Raw genomic sequence first — 15,707 nt, forward strand, 5'->3', positions numbered from 1 at the left:
GCCAAAATATGCCCTCTCTGCCACCTCCTCACTGTCCCCTTCAAGGCTCCTCTGGCAGCTTCACGGCATTCTCAGCAGTTGCTTCCTTCCGGGCTCTGTTGGGGTCAGCTGACTGGCAGATGGGTGGGAGTGGTGTGGAGGAGAAGTGTCATGTGGTCAGAACACCTTCAGGTTCTTGATGCTTCGGACATGACAGGTGGGTGGATCGATTGAAGGTAAGTGTCATCTGAGGGCCTTCATGCATATACCTCCTAGAGGCATTTTCCCCTGGAGGAAACACGAGCCAGAACTGATTGTGACTTGCCTGACACTATTAAGTTCATTGGAGGCTGGGATGAAGTGGCTTTCATGCTGACTGGATATTGGGAATCATGTGCTGAAGCCAAATATTTGTACATTTGCAGAATGTGTGAAAAGAGTGCAAAGCATGTTCAATAACAAAACATTTCAAGATCTTCCTAGAAAATGATCTTAAGTGCACTGAATAATCAACACCAGATTTTGAGAGAGTTATGCTTACACGTGGAAACTGGGCAGAAAGTACAGCGGGTCCATTTTAAGGATTTTTCCAAATATACCAGCTGGCTCTCTTAAGAGATCTCTTTGAAGGAAAATGTCTCCTCCAGTGGAATTTCAGCCTGTGGAAAAATACTTGAGAACGCAGGGCAGGCTTTGCAAAAGCCTGCCTTCCCCATAATCAGATGTCCCTAGTGCCTGTGCACCCTCCCAGGCACGAGTGCACTTTTGTTCCTACATATCCTAAAAGACCACCCTGTGTGCCGCTACAAAAGTGGAGTTTTTCTCATTGGAAGATACAAATCACAGTGCTTATATCATATTCTCAGAAATTCCTGTGACATGCAACTGCAGATTTCAACATCCAGTGGTACTAAACTGACAAAGTTAGGTGTATCTCTTATGAGCTTGGAAGTTAAAATCACAATGCGTGGGCGCTTTTTCTCAAAGGCGGGTCCTTTTATTTCACTCACAGGATGATATGATTACTGTTAATAGTTAAGGCAAAAGTTGAAACACAATTTCACAGTCACAGCAGAACGAGTTTCATCTCTGGGTATTCACCCCTTTGGGTGTTCTGGAGTATTTTTTTTCAAAAAAATTAAGTATCTTCGGTATGCCTTCTGGCAATTTTGCATATAAGAAATAGCCCAAGTTGTCGTAGGCTGAGAGGAAAGTTTGGAGGTTATAAAATTATGGGCCTGAAATTCAGAGCCCACATCAGCCTGATTGCTGTCTACCCAGCCCCACCCAGGTTTGTTATCTGAGTCGTGAGAACTGAAAATTGACCAGTATTCCAGCTCACTTGTTTCCTCTGTGTGAAAGGACAGTGTGTCCTCCTTGGTAGGAAAAGAATCCACCAGCTGGCCAGTATGGTGGCGTTGGTTCTCATTGTCATGTCCATCCATCGTGCCTCCCACCCTAGACTCATGTAACTATGATGACAGTCAAATGGATGAACTCATCCACCCCATCAGGTATAAATATATCCATAATCAATTAGGGGAACTAAGTCCCCCCAGCAGAGGCTTCATCTGGATATGCAGAGTCTAGCTGAGAAATAAACAAGTTAGTGGGAGAATTCAGACCAGGAAATCACAGGGGTTTTGGAGTTTGGTTTTTTTTTTTAAATTATCTAGGTGTTTTGGGAGAAATCATTTGAGATTCTGAGTGAACTGGAAAGTTACTACAGTCATTATTCCACTTTAATATGGGGACACCTCCCAAGGAGAAGGGTTGCAAATACAGACCCATGCAACAGGGGTTTTGTATCGCCTTTGCTCTTCCCAAATCCTGATGCTGTCTTCACTTGAGGCTAAATGAGAACAGCAGAAAGTGTCATTTAAATATGGGCCCACGGGTTTCACGGGGGCTGCCGTGACCCATCGGTGGAGCAAGGGGCTTCTCAGGTCACATAAACTCAGATGTCATTCAGGGAGTTACAATGGCCTTGTCCAGTCTGTTCAGGCCTCGAATTGAAGACCCAGATCTGGCTGTTTGATGGAGGAGAACCTAGTTCAAGTGGACAGAAGAGTGAACTGAATGAAAGTTGAGGTTTGACTGCTTATGCCTTGATGAGCCCTGTGACCCTTTGCAGCCTTGCACCTGGGCCGAGCACTGGAGAGAAGCGGGCGGTGCGGGCCAGCAGCACGGGTGGAGAGTGAGCACATGTGTGAAGTTACATATCGGTGGTACCCAGGGAGCCGAGGGGATGTGACAGCGGGAAAGCAGAGGTGGCATCTCTCCAGGGCTCTCCTCTATTTCTGGGACGTTAGTTTCTCTGGGATGTGTGTTTTGCTGTTGCGGGTGTGGAGTAAGCCTGTGTGAGGTGGGGCTGTCCTTACCTCTGGATGATGTCTTTATTTTGTGGTCCTGTGGTTTTGGATGGAGATTGTCTGAGACTTCAAAGGAAACCCTAAAGCACACAGGAGAGGATAATGAAGAAAAGCACATTGTATATGGTGTGGTTTGGCTTTTTTCTTCCAGCTGTAAAATTTGGCCGAATGTCAAAAAAGCAAAGAGACAGCTTGTATGCAGAAGTGCAGAAACACCGGATGCAGCAGCAGCAGCGCGACCACCAGCAGCAGCCTGGAGAGGCCGAGCCGCTGACACCCACCTACAACATCTCGGCCAACGGGCTGACGGAACTTCACGACGACCTCAGCAACTACATTGACGGGCACACTCCCGAGGGGAGCAAGGCAGACTCTGCTGTCAGCAGCTTCTACCTGGACATACAGCCTTCCCCAGACCAGTCAGGTCTTGATATCAATGGAATCAAACCAGAACCCATATGTGACTACACACCAGCATCAGGCTTCTTTCCCTACTGTTCGTTCACCAATGGAGAGACTTCCCCAACTGTGTCCATGGCAGAATTAGGTAATGGCATGCATGTTTCTACTGGGATGCTCTACTCATGCCCTTTGAAAGAAAAGGGGTATGGGGGACTTTTCTCTAATGAGTTATGTTATTAAAATGATGAAATTCACCTTTACCCCCTATGTGGGCCACTTCATACTCCAACTTTCCCCCTTGCTTTTTTGACCGTCTGCTGTTTCCCTTGGTATATGCAATAAATGCATTGACCTCTCGGCATCAGAATGGGGCAAAATAGTCATAAGCAGTCTTTAAGTTCTGTAGAAAACCGTCAGCTGGGGGAATGATCACATTAACTTCATTAGTTATTTACTTTCATTATATTCCAGGTATTGCTTTATATCTAAGGTGACAAAAAACAGCAGTCCACAAACTGAACCTGGCCCAGAGGCATATTTTTTTAGCCAAGGCAGAGTTTTAAAATTTTTTAATCTACTGCTAAAATTTAAACTTGAACAGTTATATCAGCTTCTTGTGGGGTGGGGGGAATGATCTATTTATACTGGGCCAGCATTTGTGAATGTCAGCAGCCAACAGGCACTAGCCAGGGGCTAGCTAACACCTTTTGATGGGCTCACCCCACTTCTCCCATGTATGTCACCTGCACAGCCCCTGTAGGTTTTCAGTTTTTTTTCAATCCTGACATATACTGTAAATCTTAAGCGGAAATTAGCTTCTTTACTTGCCAAAATGCGTTGATGATGGACATTGCTGACAAAATGGATGTATTTCATAAAAGGCTCACCGTGCCAAAAAAAAAAAAAAAAAATGTCATTTTCTTGTTGCTGGGACATTGCTGCTTCTTGGGAGATGTGACCTAGAAATGTTGATAACACAGACAATGGAAAACTTTCCATTTCAAGGAAGTTGTGTTAACATCCTCTGCTATTTTTAATCGATTTTTAAGTACAGCACTATTATTAGAGAAACTTTGATAAGAACCTTTGTAGTTTTAGAATTTGATCTGTTCCTCCTGGTGATTCCTCACACAAGGTTATAATCCTTTGGGATATTTCAATTAGTTGCTGTGGAGATGACTAAGTTAATACGAGGAGAGAATGAAGACTTCAGATGGCAAAGAACCAGCAGGTTCTGACTTGAGCACAGAAATCCTCAGTTCACAGAAATAATGGCTGTGTTCTTTAGACGGTTTCTCCACCTCTGTACTCCATCAAACATCTTTTAAGTGAAAATTTATATTTCCAATAAAATCTTTCTCCAAATAGAACAAATTGAATGTTCTTTACGGTTTTTACACAAGCATCTCTTTATGGGTCTAAATTTAAATCCTCAAGAGCAGGGACATTTTAAGCCTGGTCTTTAACCACTGAACAGCATTAAAGGTGTATTGCAGCTCTTTTGATTAACAGAGAAACCTCTGAACTAGAAGCCAAGCTGAGCAGAGGTAGGTTTGATTTTTTTTTTTTTTTTCTTGAACTAGAACAAAACCCTTCCATTTTTGTCATGAAATCTTGGTTGGCTGAGCCTTAAGCAGAACTGTAATGAAAGTAAAATTTTCAGATATGAATAAGGATTTGATTGAAAGCTGACATGATACCATGAAAAATGACCTGACTCACTTTAGGTTTGCTTCCATCTAACCATTAATACTGGCGAATCTGTCCCGTTTGCTTGTCAAATGTTCAATCTGAAATAAACCCATAGGCCTTAGGCAAAGTGTTGCCCTTGAACGTGGCAGTTTGGCTAAAAGTACACTAATACCCAGGTGGGGCCAGAATGGCCGAGCCGATTCCCTGAGGCTCCCAGACAAGTCAGCTTCCTCTTCTTTGGTGGTCACTTCCCAGTGCAGTCTGGGAGCCCTGGACCCTCATATTTCCTCTATGTTCTTTTAAATTACAGATTCTTCACACATGTTGTGGCATTTTTCCAGCATGAATTAAATGAATTCATTACTAGGAATAGTCTCAAATCCAAAACTAAACCAGAATTTATCTGGAAAGAATATAACTGGGCTCTAATTTTCTATCCCATTTACTTGTGTATTGTAGTTCAGGGAGCTAAGAGTACCATAAAAGTGGTCCCCACATCTTGCTGCTCCTGAAGCTATAAAATTCCCTGATATTTTCTTGGGGGCTTTAGGTCTGCTATCTCTTTAACTAAGACTCTTGACTTCATTTGAGGCTAAACTTTGTCGTCAAGTTTTAAACAAATGAAACCAATTGTACAGTAGGGAAATAAAATTGTAAATTAACATATCCTAGGTCCAAGTCTAGCTTTCAATGATAGTATCTATTACTTTCAGTGGAAAATGTGTCTTCTTCATCCTTGGCTGGGATTGACATTTTGCCCTTGCTGTACTATTAGTACCTGAATTATCCATTTTAGATAAACAACTTAGGTTCATCTTTATTTTTTTTTAAGTGCTAATTGTGTTTGTTACTATAATTAATAACTAAAGCTCCGTGCAGGAGCGATGACTGATATGTTGGGCAAAGCATGAGACAAGAAGTCAGCTTATATGGCTCCTGGCCCTAGCCTTGCTGTAAGTTGTTCAACCCAGAATTAGTCGCATAACCTCTGCAAGCTGCAGTTTCCTGACCCACAGAATATAAAGGTTGAGAGCACAGACCCTGGGGCCAAATTGTCTGGGTTTGAATCATAGCTCCGTCACTTGCCAGCTGTGACACCTTGAGGAAGTCACTTAATCTCACTGTGGCTCAGTCTCCTCACCTGTAATATGGAGATAATACTAGTACCTTCCTCCTGGAGTTGTATGAATTAAGTGAGGAAAAAATATATATATATTCAGAAGAGATATAAATTATATGGGTCTGGCACACAGTGAATGTTATATAAGCATTAACTATTATGATCATTGTTGTTATTTTTTGTAAAATAAGGAGGGTTTGGACCAGATGATGTCTAACGTTCCTTCCCACCATAAAAATTTGTGACTAACTCAGAAGCCAGGATTTTCCATGTGAAGTATCTAGACTTTGGCTGCACTGATGAAGCAGTCGTGCTTGAGGAGGTAAACTGACTTGCCAGCCACAAAGTGAGATAGATACCTGCCGAGCTCAGACCAGAAACCAGGTCTCCCAAACTCCTAGTTCCAAGGTATTTCACTGTTCCAGTCTGTTTCTCTGAGAGATCACACTAAATCCTCAACTTCTATTCAGTCTGCCCATGTTCTTCTTTGCTGAAAATGGAGATTTAAAAATAGCAAAGTGTCTAAAATCTTACACTTGCCAAATCCACTGTGAACTGGAATCAAAGGCAGTTGGCGAGCAGTTGGTGTGAATGCAGCCACTGCCCTCTGCTGATATGTCTTACACACTGCAGGGTTCGGCGTCTCACGTCCTATTGGCTCTTCTAAATAGGGGGGCAAGTGGCAACATTTTTTAGAACAAAGTGAAACAAGATGCTGACGGTCTTATTAACTGGAAAGAAAGCATAACCTGGAAGAAAATGGCATAAGCCTCTCCCCATGGTTCACCCCACAAGATTTCCCCTGCTTCCCTGGGAACACTCAATTTTGTCATTTTTTTTTTTTTTTGTTGTTCATATCTGCAGAAATCGATTTACATTCTAGAAACTATCTTATATTGTGAGTGCTCTTTCTATAGGAGACAGTTCACTACCTTATTTATACATTTCATTCTAGTTTCTGAATCCCAATCATTTTTTGTCTTTACTCTCCTTTTCACAAGCATTGATTCTAAGACATAATCTGCTGGCTTCTCCCACTTTCTCTCAGTTTCTTCCTATCTCTTTCTTTCCTTTACGTTTTTTTCTTTTGTTTGTGTTTTATTTTTCATGTTATTTATTTTTGCTGTTTTGGTGTCTGTGTTTTGCCAAGTAGGGCCGTTAGGGTTTATTATGTTTCAACGTTTCTAAGGAGATTCTGGTTTCAAGCTCCATTTAAGTGAACCTGCGCTTTCTTCACACAAACAAGTCTGCTTCTGTTTGAAGAAAGCAGTAACAAATTTCATACAAATAGACTCTTACTAGTGTTGCCAAGTTTGCATTCAGCACCCTTCTTTTAAATGACTTTGACTATTACAAATTTAAGACCCTGAGAGGGGGATTATTTTCTGGTATGGTTTCACATTCACAGAATCTTGGAGATTCTTTTTAAAAAACTTCTTCAGTCACCCTTCCCTTCCATAACCATTGCCACCAACCTGCTCCAAGCTCTTAGTCCCTCCCATCGAGACTCCAGCAGCTTCCTACTTGGTCCTCCTGCCCCAGCCTCTCTGTGCTCCAATCCACCATGCACAAAAGTGCTTGCCCTGTTTCCCCAGATACAATTTTCAATATGTCACCTTTCCCTTCAGAATCCTGCTGATTCTTTTTGTTACATCAAATCCAAACTCAATCCTAACGTTCAAGCTCAGGACTTGAACTCTAAACCTATCTATATTTCTATTTTGACAGTATTACTTTATTATGAAGGCCTGTCCCCTATAAATGCTGTGTTTGTTCCTTCATGCACCGTCCCTCCTACATGGAGCTGGCCCACCTCCTGACACCACTGACCTCTGCCTGCCAATCCCCCCATCCTTCAGGGTCCAGTGCAGATGTTCCCCTGCCAAGAAGCATCCCCTACATCCACTAAGCCAACATGAATCTCTCCCTTTTCCGATCGCAGCTATTATTTTTTTCTTTCTCTTCTGATATGATTCAACTTTATACTTTTCATCTAATGTCTTGAATTGTCCTTTCAGTGTGTCCATACAAGTTCAGCAGATTTTAAATTCCTAGAGAAAATTCTTTAGCATCTATTTCTTTAATATCTTCAAACCTCCTACACTCAAGTATAATAATAATTCATGTTTTGTGGTACATGCTATGTAATCCTCCCTGTTTTAAGTGCTTAACTCGTTTAATTCTCACAGCAATGCTGTGAAATAGGTATATTTTCCTCATATTAAAGATGAGGAAACCAAAGCACAGAGAGGTTAAGTGATATACCCAAGATCACATAGCTAGTAAGTTGCATAGCTGAGATACAGACTCAAACAGTCTAGCTCAAGTCTATGTCTTAACAATTACACTATACAAAGCCATATGGTAGGCCTTCAGTAATCCTTTTTCTGCAATTTGCAGGAAAAAACAAAAGAAATGCATAGCTGTCATTGTAAAAGAATATCATTTCCTAGTTTTTCAAGAATAAGAATAATCTTCCCCAGGTCAATGTATGTGGCAGATATGTCTTCATAAAAATGCCAGGAAGAAGCCATGTCAATCATTTCACATACCAACTAGGTCATTCATGCCTAGATATTGGTATAAAGGCATAGAACAAGGTCAAGGTCGGGAGGATCTTCAAAGTCATCAAGCCTTATTTTCGAATGTTGGCTTTGCAAAGCCCCTGTCCTCCAGCTTCGTGTTCCTGAGTACGGAAGAGTTCCAAATTGCTTGTTTAAATGTGTAAAGATAATCAAAACTGGGTCAGCACATTGCTTTATACTTGTTAATTTTTAAAGCAAACACTAAACCACTGATTATCCAAAGAACAACTTGGTTTTTCATGTTTGTGATCTCCTGTTTTCTCCTCAGAACACCTTGCACAGAATATATCTAAATCACATCTGGAAACCTGCCAATACTTGAGAGAAGAGCTCCAGCAGATAACGTGGCAGACCTTTCTGCAGGAAGAGATTGAGAACTATCAAAACAAGGTATAATCTGAGGAATTTTTCCTAGGATTGAGGCAACATTGGGACTGGTATGGGTACAGGAGATTTGGTCAAGAGTTCAAACAGACCAAAGAATGAGTGTCTTTCATCAGATATCAGATTTCTTTCTGATTGAAAAATATTTCTTCCAGAGCTGCTCATGTACTTGAAGTTTTGCCATTTTACTGAGATGCCAGCATGTGAAATTTCAGCAATAACAAACAATTTTTGTTGTGCTTTATCAGTGTGCACATATCTCTTTCCTTTTGTCAACAGGGGACTAGATTAAGCAGATTCCAAAAGCCTAAATGAATTGAGATTTGTCCTGATATCACAATGGAAGGTTTTAAGTCTGGAAGTTGATGTAAAATAATCTCTGCCTGATGTTTCCAGAGGTTAAAAAGAAGGCGTTTAGAGAGTGTGTACCAAAAAAGTCTAGAAGCTATGATCATAACTCTAATCTGAACCTAGCAATAGGAGGCTAACAAATAGTACTTCTGCTTACCTTTCTTTATAAAACACTCTGGTCAACAAGACTGTCTAGGCTAATCCTCCCCTTCATTTTACATATGAGGAAACTAACATCCCTTGGCATATGGCTGGAGGGTGAAACAGCAGGACCAGACCATGACTCCTGGCTCCTAAGTCAGTGTTTCTTCCACCCCATCATATTGGTGGAGTCAGTTTTAAACTAAGATTGGGGAAATAAGTGAATAACACAACAGATCCAGGTCACTCTGTAACTGAATGGAGAGCGAGTATATAAAAGGAATTTAACATGAAAAGTTGGGGAATAGCAACACATCAGCAGCCAAAGCCACAAAAGAGAAGCGAGAAAACAGTAAGAAGCAACAGAGCATGTGAAATGGGATTTTAGAGTCAGAGATGCTTGGATTTGAGTCCTAGCTCTTATACATACTAGCTGTGAAACCTCCGTGAGCTTTAGTGTCCATTTCTGGAAAATAGAAAAATATGCTTATGAAAATGAATTAAGACAAGGATATCATGAAGTGGCTAGCTTATAATAGGTGCACAATAAATTTAATCCACTCCCCTTTTCTTCCCTTCCCCAAGTAAAGTGGTGTTAAATTTCCCAAGGCAAAATAATTGCTTCTAAGAAGATCTCACTCTGCTATTCTCTGTGGCCCAGGGCTAACACAGTGCCATGCTTTGCTTTCATGACTCTTCTTTTGAGCTTCTGCTACATAGCATAACATCTTCCTGGAGTATGTTAATGTGTTTCCCTCTTTAACAGCAGCGGGAGGTAATGTGGCAATTGTGTGCCATCAAAATTACAGAAGCTATACAGTATGTGGTGGAGTTTGCCAAACGCATTGATGGATTTATGGAACTGTGTCAAAACGATCAAATTGTGCTTCTAAAAGCAGGTATGTGCTTTGCAAGTGAATTTTGAGATCTCTCCCTAACCTGCTTTCACCTGCTTATTAAAGAAATGCTTGGTAAGGAAGGTGTCGGGAATAGTTTTTCTCCAATGATAATAGCTCAAGTTTTTCTTAGCAGAAACTGAGTTCTTTTTAAAGGGTTTTGAGCCATGTTTAGAAAATATTCCCTCCCAATTTGCTTCTCTTCTGGGTGAAAAGATTAATTTGAAGGACACTTGCATTCCCAAATTTTAGTATCACCTGTATTTTGTTTCTACACTCCAGGTCCTCTGGAGTTTATAATTTGTTAGGAAGAATTCCTGGTTTTGATTGTTTTAATAAATATGAATCAATGTTTTCCTAGCAACTTTTGAGAGCCTACGTTGCAAGGTAGAAGAGTGCCAAGGAAGTAATTTGTAAATCAATCCTTGCTTCAGTTACACAGGCCTTAACCTCAGCACAATAGTCTTTAATTATGGGAGAAAACTCTACCCTTTGGGATGGATGGCTGATGCCCTGAGAACCCACTAGCCAAACTGCACACAGCACCCATTATTCTGTTTCTGAAGGGGTCTCCACGTTAGCACCTTAGAAATAAACTCACCGACATCAAATGACCTAAACCATTTCTGCCTCTGCTTAGGTTCTCTAGAGGTGGTGTTCATCAGAATGTGCCGTGCCTTTGACTCTCAGAACAACACCGTGTACTTTGATGGGAAGTATGCTAGCCAGGATGTCTTCAAATCCTTAGGTAAGGAAATACCAGGGTGGCTTGTCTTTAAATCAGGGATATAGGAAAAGATGTGGGTTGGGTGAAAGTGATGATTGGAAACTGGTTATTTGCAAACAAAAATTAAATGATTTTATACCTATTTTACTTTGTAATTAGTCACTATAAAAAAAAAGTCACATAGCTGAAAAGCTTTTTGTCTATGTCACATGTAATGATCTAGAGTTTCATTTTATCTAGTTGGTAATCAAAGGGATTTATATTACCTATCCTTCTAGTTCCCTTCCAGATTTTAAAAAAACAGATTTTCGGTGAGTATAATTCAGATAACTTAGAGGATGTGACTTGATACATAAAATCAAGCAATGACCAAAAAGTCTGTTCTCCCATACCCCTGAAACACCACCATTAATAAGAATGAAATGTAGGTATCAAAGAAATAAAAGTGTAGCTAAGTAAAACCATGACATAATTTGTAGATAATTTTGGATTTCTATAATTTAAATAAAGTATAATGTAGTCATTAAGAAGAATGGAAAGATATCCAAGATATATTGTTAAGTGATTTTTTTAAAAAGTTACATGACAGAAGGTATATATAATTAAGTGTAGTATAGCCCATTGCCATTTAAATATATGAGGCCTGTCAGAAAGTATCCACCATTGTTAATATAACGAGAACATGTTACATGGCTGGACACTTTCTAGACAGCTCTCTCTATATATGAAAGAATAGATACCAAACTTAACCAGTCTTTTAGGGACTGGATTATTATTTTAGGGGACTTTCGCATTCTTTGTTTTCAGTTTGGCAAATAGTTGCAATAGTTTTATCACCAGAATGTGTCATTTATTTAACATTTTAAAGGGTGTTTTAGATGAAATAGAATTGAAAACACAAATGAGTGAATTTACCATGTCAGTTAGATTGTAGCTGTTAGACTCCATTGGTTAACAGTGTGGGCGCTGAGGTCAAGCAGCCTGGCTTTGCATCTCAGGCTGTTCTTGCCACTGTGTGACTATAGGTCTCCTTTTCCTCACCTCTAAAATGGGATGATGATGATGATTATAATAATAATAATAATACCTCCTTCATAGGGCTATTGTGAAATAGGAGGAAGCGTAAAGAAATCTCTCAGAGCAATATTTGACATAGTAATCACAACAAAATTTCACTCATTATTTTTATTTTTTTTTAGTATTCAGAGCATATTTACTTATTATATTACACAGTCACCAATATAGCTTCAATAATAAAAACAAATGAGAATTTTACTGTTAAAGTGAACATTACTGTTTATGATGAAGAGACATAGTCATCTTTTGACTTTAACGTTTTATCTTGTTAACATCTGTTTTACCTTTCCATCCACTCTATCATAATAAAGCTTTTACTGGAAAGGGGAAAAAAAACTAACAACAATAAAGAATCCCTGCTCTTTTTTTTTTTTTTTTTTTGGTTACATGGACGGCTTTTTATGATGCTTGAGTCATGTTTATAAGTGTGCCCATCACCTAGACAGTGAGGTTTTAGGTAGGTTTTTGCCCATCCTGTCCTTCCGCCTCCCCCCTGCTTGTTTTCTGCTGAGTTTTACTTCCCTCTATGCACACGTGTGCTGATCAGTTAGTTCCAATTTAATAGTGAGTACATGTGGTATTTGTTTTTCCATTCTTTAGATACTTCACTTAGGATAATGGTCTCCAGCTCCATCCAGATTGTTGCAAAAAGGCATTAAGTCATCCTTCTTCATGGCTGAGTAGTACTCCATGGTATACACATAACACGTTTTGTTAATCCACTCATGAATTGATGGGCATTTGAGTTGATTATTCCTCTTTACAATTGTGAATTGTGTTACAATAAACATTAGAGTGCAAGTGTCTTTTTGATAAAATGACTTCTTTTCCTTTGGGTAAATACCCGGTAGTGGGATTGCTGGGTCAAATAGTAGGTCAACTTTTAGTTCTTTGAGAAAGCTCCATACTATTTTCCATAAGGGTTGTACTAGTTTGCAGTCCCACCAACAGTATATAAGTATTCCTTTCTCTCTGCATCCATGCCAGCATCTATTGTTTTTGGACTTTTTAATAAAAGCCATTCTGGGATAAGGTGATATCTCATTGTGGTTTTGATTTGCATTTCCCTAATGTTTACTGACATTGAGCATTTTTTTCATATGTTTATTGGCCATTTGTCTATCTTTTTTTGAGAAGCTTCTGTTCATGTCTTTTGTCTGCTTTTTAATGGGATTGTTTGATTTTTTTCTTGCTGATTTGCTTGAGTTCTTTGTAGATTCTTATTCATAGTCCTTTATTGGATGTATAGCTTGAGAATATTTTTTCCCTTTCTGTAGGTTGTCTGTTTGCTCTGTTAATTATTTCTTGGCTATGCAGAAGCTTTTTAATTTAATCAAGTCCCATTTATTTGTTTTTGTTGTTGCTGTGATTGCCATTGAGGTCTTCTTCATAAATTCTTTGCATAAGCCAATATCTAAAAGAGTTTTTCCAACATTTTCTTCTAGAATTCTTATGGTTTTATGCCTTACATTTAAGTCCTTTATCCATCTTGAATTAATTTTGGTGAGTGATGAGAGATTTTGATCCCATTTCATTCTTTTGCACACTCTTATTATTTTTAAATGATGATGGTGGTGGTGACGGTGGTAGCTAAACATATTTTTCTTTCAAGATTTCAAATTATCAAACTATAGAAATGTTATTACTTTTCCTTCTGGATCTACAACCACTAGATCTTTTGCCTTCTCCTATAGTTTTCTCCTAAGATAATAACCAAATCCTAAACTGTCTTAATTTTGGCAGGTTGTGAAGACTTTATTAGCTTTGTGTTTGAATTTGGAAAGAGTTTATGTTCTATGCACCTGACTGAAGATGAAATTGCATTATTTTCTGCATTTGTACTGATGTCAGCAGGTAAGATAATCAAATAAAAAAATAGTTTAAAAATTATCCAAGATAAAGAATTTGGGCCGGGCGCGGTGGCTCACGCCTGTAATCCTAGCACTCTGGGAGGCCGAGGTGGGCGGATCGTTTGAACTCAGGAGTTCGAGACCAGCCTGAGCAAGAGCAAGACCCCCATCTCTACTAAAAATAGAAAGAAATTATATGGACAGCTAAAATATATATATAGAAAAAATTAGCCGGGCATGGTGGCACATGCCTGTAGTCCCAGCTACTCGGGAAGCTGAGGCAGTAGGATTGCTTGAGCCCAGAAGTTTGAGGTTGCTGTGAGCTAGGCTGACGCCACGGCACTCACTCTAGCCTGGGCAACAGAGTGAGACTCTGTCTCAAAAAAAAAAAAAAAAATGGCCGGGCGCGGTGGCTCACGCCTGTAATCCTAGCACTCTGGGAGGCTGAGGCGGGTGGATCGCTCGAGGTCAGGAGTTCGAGACCAGCCTGAGCAAGAGTGAGACCCCATCTCTACTAAAAATAGAAAGAAATTATATGGACAACTAAAATATATATATACAAAAAATTAGCCGGGCATGGTGGCGCATGCCTGTAGTCCCAGCTACTCGGGAGGCTGAGGCAGGAGGATCGCTTGAGCCCAGGAGTTTGAGGTTGCTGTGAGCTAGGCTGAAGCCACGGCACTCACTCTAGCCTGGGCAACAGAGTGAGACTCTGTCTCAAAAAAAAAAAAAAAAATCAAAAAAAAAAAGAATTTGTACAAGGTGCATAACTTTTAATGGCTATAAAATATTTGGGAGCTACCAAGAGAGGTTGCCACCTTATTAAATCTAATTTTAAGTTTTCCAGATATCACCCTCTCCTCTAGCCCCTGAACACATATTCTTTTAAAAAGACCTTATGCCTTTCAAATAAACTTACGAAATGAGAACTAAATAAAACCCAGTCTAGAATTAACTCCTGATAACAAGAGAAATGCTAGGGTAGAACAGAGTTACCCTTCTTAACACCAGTCTCCAAGATAATATGGTTTTTAAGACATACTACTCTTTATTGAAACCCCTTTGGATGTCATCCACTAGTTTATCTGAATTTAATCTGTATTTTCAACCAGTACTGCCTCTTGGGGATAATCACTTTTGCAAAGTTACTGTCTTCTATTTGGAATTCCTACACATAAAGACTTTATCCTAAATTAAAAACCTTTAGATCATTTGAAATGCTATTGACAATTTTAGTTGCCCTGGATGATAAGGCAATCTTCATATTTTCCAAAAAGGCTAGCAGGATTGATAATGAATATTTCATTCAGAAGTATAATTACTAGAAAGGCTTGGGGGCCATGGTGGCTTTATTTGAACTCCTACAAGTAGGGCCTTGTATTTAAATGGCTGTTCTTTGGAAGGGGAGGTGCCTCTCTTCCTTTAGATATCAGTAAAAATGGACAGGTTTAACACCTTGTTTTATAACTGTTATAGATCACTTTTCCCCTCCCTTAAGAGCAAACTTTGAAAGAGGAATGAAACTGGCCTATGAGTCTCTAAATATGCATTGTGGTGTGATAATTTGTACCCAAGGATGGGAGGAATGGGGTGTTCTGACACCGCAGGGGAGGAAGACTAAGGAATATAATTTTTCATGTGTAGATCGCTCATGGCTGCAGGAAAAGGTAAAAATTGAAAAACTGCAACAGAAAATTCAGCTAGCTCTTCAACACGTCCTACAGAAGAATCACCGAGAAGATGGAATACTAACAAAGGTGAGAGCCAAAGGCTTCCGGTTGGCATGGCCTGAATTTTCCCTTGGCACAGACTATGCTGCCAGCTGCCCTTGGAAGTCGTATGACCAAGTCCCCAAAGTGTCAGTAAGCAACAGGCTACTAAAAAGAAAGTAATCTCCATTTCAAAAAATTCTGTTGGGCCAAAACTCACTATTCAGGTTAAACTCTATTTATTATCACTGATCAAAAAATGTCCTGCAATTGATAGGAAAAAAAGTTTTTAAGCATTAATACATTCTGGAACTCCTCCTCCTGTTCCATCAGAGTTGGGCATAAAGCAGAGTTAATGTTCTGCATTGATATAAATTAGAAAAAGAATCTTTCAATGCAGAGGAAGGAGGTCATAAAGGACT

At 39.7% G+C, this 15,707-nt stretch overlaps 1 protein-coding gene across 2 annotated transcripts in view; it reads left to right on the top strand.

The window, feature by feature from the left end:
- RORA (RAR related orphan receptor A) overlaps positions 1-15,707 on the top strand; it is a 690,447-nt gene that overhangs the window by 664,799 nt on the left and 9,941 nt on the right. For both annotated transcript variants that reach the window (XM_069483271.1, XM_069483279.1), the window contains 6 exons: positions 2,503-2,898; positions 8,419-8,540; positions 9,793-9,925; positions 10,563-10,670; positions 13,470-13,580; positions 15,221-15,333. In XM_069483271.1, the coding sequence (XP_069339372.1) occupies positions 2,503-2,898; positions 8,419-8,540; positions 9,793-9,925; positions 10,563-10,670; positions 13,470-13,580; positions 15,221-15,333 (983 nt within the window). The remainder of the gene's footprint in view (positions 1-2,502; positions 2,899-8,418; positions 8,541-9,792; positions 9,926-10,562; positions 10,671-13,469; positions 13,581-15,220; positions 15,334-15,707) is intronic.

This window comes from Eulemur rufifrons, chromosome 2 (genome assembly GCF_041146395.1).
Source record: "Eulemur rufifrons isolate Redbay chromosome 2, OSU_ERuf_1, whole genome shotgun sequence".
NCBI lineage: Eukaryota > Metazoa > Chordata > Mammalia > Primates > Lemuridae > Eulemur > Eulemur rufifrons.